This window comes from Nicotiana tabacum, chromosome 9, assembly GCF_000715075.1.
Source record: "Nicotiana tabacum cultivar K326 chromosome 9, ASM71507v2, whole genome shotgun sequence".
Lineage (NCBI taxonomy): Eukaryota > Viridiplantae > Streptophyta > Magnoliopsida > Solanales > Solanaceae > Nicotiana > Nicotiana tabacum.
Window position 1 is genome coordinate 123,312,894 of NC_134088.1, and position 6,412 is coordinate 123,319,305.

The 6,412-nt window shown below is 33.8% G+C and overlaps 1 protein-coding gene across 1 annotated transcript; it reads left to right on the forward strand.

The window, feature by feature from the left end:
* The first annotated feature begins 216 nt into the window (after positions 1–216).
* Positions 217–4,890, forward strand: LOC107806746 (uncharacterized). Its single transcript, XM_016630972.2, has 7 exons — positions 217–689; positions 1,376–1,522; positions 1,659–1,793; positions 3,017–3,136; positions 3,261–3,347; positions 3,757–4,205; positions 4,540–4,890. Coding segments are annotated over exons 1-7 (1,323 nt in total). The 5' UTR covers positions 217–305; the 3' UTR covers positions 4,541–4,890.
* The last annotated feature ends 1,522 nt before the right edge of the window (positions 4,891–6,412 follow it).

Below are 6,412 nucleotides of genomic sequence, written 5' to 3' on the forward strand. Positions count from 1 at the left end.
ATTCGATTTTTCGGATTTTATGCCCACCCCTAATATCAACCCACAAAAGGACTTTAACAAAATGCCAAAATATTCAAAATTCAAAAAAGAAAATTCAAAATCCCCAACGGCTATCCAGCTTGGCAATCAAAGTGCCACGTGTACCACTCTCCAAACATTAAAACAACACTTTCTTACTATTCCCTCCCAAATATATATATATATATTCAAATAAACAAAAAAATATAGATTTTAAAAAAAATTACACTATCAGCTTCAATCTCGCCCCCTTCTTCTTCCTTTTTTCCCCTGTATCTTCGCCTCCAATGGAATCATCACCCACAGAAGAAGATTTTATACCAGCATCGGCTTTTTTTACTCAACCGCCGAATTTAGTGTCGTTATCACCATTCACGCCGTCAGTTCCGCCGTCACCTCGGCGGCTTTCGAGCTGTTATTCTCAGCCAAACCAACCCATAAAAGTGAAGAGACAACTAGCGTGGGTGTCTTTACAAGGAAGGCTTGTCGGCGCTGAAGAAGCTAGCTCAGCGAAAAAAATCGGCGGCGGGTTAAATCCTAAAGAAGCTGTTGTATGGGAACTGTTTAGTCCCATTCATAGGATTCTTATTGTTGCTGTTGTTTCTGTTGCTGCGGCGAATTCGAAGAAGAATAAGGAGATTTTGAGGCTGAAGAAATCTGTTGAACTTAGGGTAAAGTTTTGTTATTTTTGGTAAATGGGTTTTGTTTGTGTACTTCTTTTATTGCGTAAAGTATAAGTTTAGTTTAGTTCAATTTATTGTTGATAGTGTTAACTTTTTAATGCTGCAGTTACGTTACGTTACGACTTGGAGTACTTAATTAATAGTAATTTGATTTGATTTGTGGGATTTTTATTCTGATTAGGTATTTAGTAGGGATTTTGGGTTTTATTTAAGCATTTTTTTTTCGAATTTTATTTAAGCATTTCTACTGTGAAAAATCCTGCTTTTCCCCATTTCCTTTTGAGTTAGGCTTTTATTTGTACCAATTTTATTGTTTTTGTTTTGCTTCCTAAAATTAGTTTAAAAAATGTAAGTTGTTTAGTGAAACAAAATGCTCCTTTTGTCGAAGATTAGATCATATTGTGTTAATTGGATATGGAGTTTAAGGTGTTGATTGACTTATATTATGTAATAGTTGGTAATTTTGTTTCATAAGAGTAAATATCATATCCTATTTTACATTTAAATATTTAAAATTTGCATTTTTTGAAAGTTTGTTTTAAATGAAGTATTATTAATTGAGAAACATATTTGTGATACAAGTACATGTTTTTTGTTTTCCTTTATGTCAGTAACTGTATTTGCATGAGTTTAGTCTTTTTGAGGTTATTAATTTCTTCTTCTATTATGTCCAGGATCAAGTGCTCTTAGGCATGCAACAAAAGCTAGACACTTTATGTGAACAAGTTAACTATTTCAAGGATCAGCCAGAAATTGCAGCTGATGCAAATGGCTGTTTTCTTTGTGACCAACACATGAATCAGTCTAACAATTTTTATGAGGTATCCTATCCTGACATTCTCAGTTAGGTCCTTGTGTTATGCCACTGCAAGTCAATTCTCTCTTTTTAGCTAATTTAGTCGTTGGTACTCCTATGGAACATGAATCCCGGGCTTACCAATTTATTATCTTACTCAGAGGAATATGATGAAGGGTGTGGAGGTGTTTAAGTATGAAACGCCTCCAGCAGCAAATCAGGCTGAACAAGAAGAACGTCGTATGTCTGATTTGTCCGATTGGGCTGGTAGTGTCACTTCCTCTGTAGACATTCAGGTAAACACAACGTCTAAATTCAACTTTCAAAACTTTGACTAATATTAGAGTTCTCCTTTTATTTTCCAACAGTGACCCCAAGTCCACATTTTTTCTCTATGCATTCTCATGTCTAAGAAATTAGAGGAGCATGCTTTCCAAGGGGAAAAGAAAATTTGGTTGTAAAGGGATAAGTATGCACTTCATGGGATTGTAGGGATGTATTGACATTTCAGTAGTTTATGTACACAAAACTTAGAGACACAGCTTCTTTGTGCAGATGGATTTCAGATTTGGCAGCTTGTAGTTTAGTTGATGTAGCGGACAAAATTTGCAAGCTGTAGTTCCAAAATTAATTCGTTAGTTAGTTTGTTCCTTGTTCCCACTTCCCTCCTAGAAGTCAAAGTTAAATAGCTAATCACTGATGTAACCACCATTTAGATGCCATGATAACTCTTTCTTTTAGATCTTTACTGATATGAGACATAGAAGTTATATAACTGTTTCTTGAGGAACATGATATGGACATGTATTTGTTGCTCTTGTTTAATCATTCAATAGTGAGCATGAAAACTCAAGAGTAAGGTCTTGGTACCCTCCATCAAATATTATTTATGTTTTTTTTTGCTTTTATGTTTTGATGGTATTTGCTTCTACCACATTGAAAAGGCCTAAATTGCTTTTATGATTTGGCAGCTTGTAGTTTAGTTGATGTAGCGGACAAAATTTGCAAGCTGTAGTTCCAAAATTAATTCGTTAGTTAGTTTGGTCCTTGTTCCCACTTCCCTCCTAGAAGTCAAAGTTAAATAGCTAATCACTGATGTAACCACCATTTAGATGCCATGATAACTCTTTCTTTTAGATCTTTACTGATATGAGACATAGAAGTTATATAACTGTTTCTTGAGGAACATGATATGGACATGTATTTGTTGCTCTTGTTTAATCATTCAATAGTGAGCATGAAAACTCAAGAGTAAGGTCTTGGTACCCTCCATCAAATATTATTTATGTTGTTTTTTGCTTTTATGTTTTGATGGTATTTGCTTCTACCACATTGAAGAGGCCTAAATTGCTATAATGCATTATTAATCGATTGCCTTATGCACGAATTGTGGTGTTTCAACAAATAGATTCTGAGAGATTTTACCTAAAAAAGTTAACGCATTGAACTTATTTAGAGAAACACGAAATATTTCCCTGAGCATTGTGGTCTAATTTGCAACATATGTTATTCCTTTCAGCTGAATACTTTAGCAGTTGAACAAGATTTTCATAATCTCCGAAAGGAATGTGAAGAGAAAGATGCCGCAATCAAGGAGTTATCCACTTTTCTTCAGTCATCAGAAGCTTTTGGTGCAAAGGTACTGTATTGTTCTTTGTACATTATTAAAGAAGAGAAACTTGTGGTGTTCTTTGTAAACAAAAATTGGTAAAAACCATCCTTATTATTACTTATAATTTTGTTCCATCTGTTTGGTCTAACAGAGGATTGGTGAGCTGGAAGATATCATCCGCAGAAAGAATACGATTATAACTAAGCTCAAGAAAGATATTTTGATCTTAGAACAGAAGGTAATGATGCCTCGTAACAGATGCTAGCATTTGTGTGATGTTCCGTATATGTCATTGGAATTGTTGCAGCAAGATGTTGTCAAGCTAATATACAAAATAGTAGTAACTGTTTGTTCCCAAGATTTAAAGAACTATTTTTTGTAAATCTACATTGATACTAATTACCTTTTGATTACTGAAAAAATGTCTTCCTGTAAACTGGATTATGGAAGCAAATGCCTAACAGTATATTTGCTTGAGCACAGTTGAATTTCTTGAAACAGAATGTCCAAACCTTATGTTTCCACTACACGTTATTTCTACTTAGTCTAGTAACATGACTTATTAAGTCAAAGCAAAGCTTGAACAATATATGCCATCGGCTTAGTATCAAATTTCATGCATTGTGATGGAAATTGGCTTTTAACAGGTCGTGAATCTAACAAGACTTAGAAGACCATCTTTCTCTTCAACAAGCTCAAAGGTGGTGCAGCTTCCTCCATTGACAGATAACATTCTTTATGGCATGGACAGTACTACGAGCCCTTCGTCTTCAGATTCAGATAGCTCCCCGAGGAGAATGGCTCAAGCTATTACTGCCAAAAGTCAAGACATCCTCATTGAGCAGTGTGAGAGTGCTTTAAGGGAAAACCAGAAAGAGCAGCAGGTAGAAAGCATACCTGTATTGGTGAAACCAACAGATAGACATCCAAAGTCACGACCAGTAAGCCCATTGAAGGAGAAATCCTTGAATCAGACTCATGATTCAGTCTCCAAATTGAAACCAAAGCAGGTATCATCTGTTAGCGCAGAATCTAGGAGGAGGCGACCCCCTGTTGCTAAGTCGAAGTATGCTGTTACAGAAAAACGTTGGCTTTAGTAAGTATTTCTCTTTCTAACTCAAGAGAATACAATTACTAGATTTACTTTCAAACCCTTGGTTTACATTCTAGTGGATATAGCATTACCAAAAGCTTTACCGAATCATGACAGAAGAAAACCTTGTATCGTGTTTGTTCCGTTACATTGAATCTCTCTTCACCATAAGTTCATATAAATCTTGAACGAGTGAGGACAGAAACCTATGTAGCTAGAAATATGAGTTAGTATGTAAAGAACATAGACGCACAACAACACAGTTTAAACACAGAACACCTAACATTAGCCTTTTATTGTTTTTCTTATTGTGGTTAACTTTTGTTCCATTCTTCAGGCTATCGAACGAGCATTTGACAAGTAGTATAGGTATTCTGAAGTAAAAGAAGTTCCTGGCCTGGTGTGGACCTGAAAGCGCTTCAATGCTGCTTCATCCAACTCTATCGCTGCTTCTGCCACCTCCATTGTTTCCTTCAACGAAGATGTCAACTTGACAGCATTATATGTAGGTAGTAATAGTAAGAGTACATGAATTTGGACATAAAAAGTGATGTAACTAGTCTTACATTTAGTTAAACTTGTTACTATATATTGTAGAAAGAAGAACTGTTTCATGAATTGGCTATTATGCTATCTATGTACTGTCCCAGTGGTTGTTTCAGGACAATCTCACAAGTCTGTTATGAGATGCGTTTTGCTTCTTCCCAAGTCTTTATATGGCAATTTTGTTGGAATATATTGGTTTGTTGTTATAGAACATTGCTTGTACTTATACATGGACATCAACATACATCATTTGGTTTTCAATACAAAACTCTGCATTACCAATTTAATTTTTGCATAACTAATACATGTTTAATTTCTGCTATTAAATTCTGCATAATTAATTCAATATTTAGTTTCCGGTATTAAACTGAGTAAATTACCTATTATTTACACGGAACATAATAAGGAATAAAAATACGTGAATTAGTAGTATTCACGCGTGTCAAATACTATTATTCAGTGTATAAAATTTTTTACATTATTATTTATGGCATGCTATTAATCGCGCACGTCAATTAGAAAATCTTTACCATATTCCAAAAAGAAATTGTTTGTTGTAAGTAGGACACTTGGATACATCTTGTTGGCTATATTGATTAAATAAAAAAAAACTTTGTCATTTGATGGGAACACCTATACCTATGACACATTATATTGTCTAGTACTCCACTAAGTGCCAATTAAATTACTTAGGTATTTCCTGTTTTCGTAAATTTTATTATCCACTAGTTTTCTATATAGTGTAGCAGACTATACATATTGATAGGAATTGTTCCTCCTTGTGTTATGGAAATTTAGACTGAAATTAGCTTAGAGTATTTGTTTTTTGTTCATACGATATTGTCAGCTCGTTGTATCGGAGCAATAAGTTAAAAATGTTATATCGACCATCAATAAATTTGACACTAATGAAATTGAATCTTTTTAAAAGAGGACTAGATATCCGCGCTCTATCCTAAAAAATTTCTTTATAATATGTAGGTATAAATTGAATTTTCATGGTTTCACCAACATATTATATCAATATATACAATTAGTATTCCTTACTGCATGCTAATTATGGTAGAGACCGCTTCCACTTTATAGGTCTTACCCAATTGAATTCGAATTAATCAATGCTCCAATGTGGATAACGGACATCAATGAAAAACCAAAAAACAAAAGATAAAGTTCAGGGCCGTTGAGTTTTTTCTTAATTTGCATGTATTCTTAAGCTTCACCTCAAAACCAAAAAGATGTGCAGACCTAATCACTATTCAAGAATAGTTAAAAGAAAATCACTATTCAAGATTCAAGATTTTTTTTGAATAAGACACTTGAATTCTTCAATTAAGTATATTCTTCCCTCGTCGTAGGTTATTATTTCCTCCCGTCCACAATAAGTGACCATTTTACTTTTTTATTTTGGTCTAAAATTAGTGTCCATTTACATAATCAAGAAGAAATTAATTTTATTTTTTCAAAATTTGCCCTTATTTACATATTCCAATGTGTCAAAGTAATAATTAATTAATGTTAATTTAGTAAATACATCTTTTTTTTTCTCTAAGAATTCGTATTTCCTTAATGAGTGTGCCAAAGATAAAATGATCACTTATTGTGGACCGGAGAGAGTATATTATATTCTTCCGTCATCGTAGGCATTTTTGTAAACCAATGGCAAC

Coding starts and splice junctions, on each gene's coding strand:
- LOC107806746 (XM_016630972.2), top strand. CDS start 306: ATGGAATCATCACCCACAGAAGAAGATTTTATACCAGCATCGGCTTTT. Junction 1,523..1,658: donor AGTCTAACAATTTTTATGAG/GTATCCTATCCT, acceptor TATCTTACTCAG/AGGAATATGATGAAGGGTGT. Junction 3,137..3,260: donor CAGAAGCTTTTGGTGCAAAG/GTACTGTATTGT, acceptor TTGGTCTAACAG/AGGATTGGTGAGCTGGAAGA.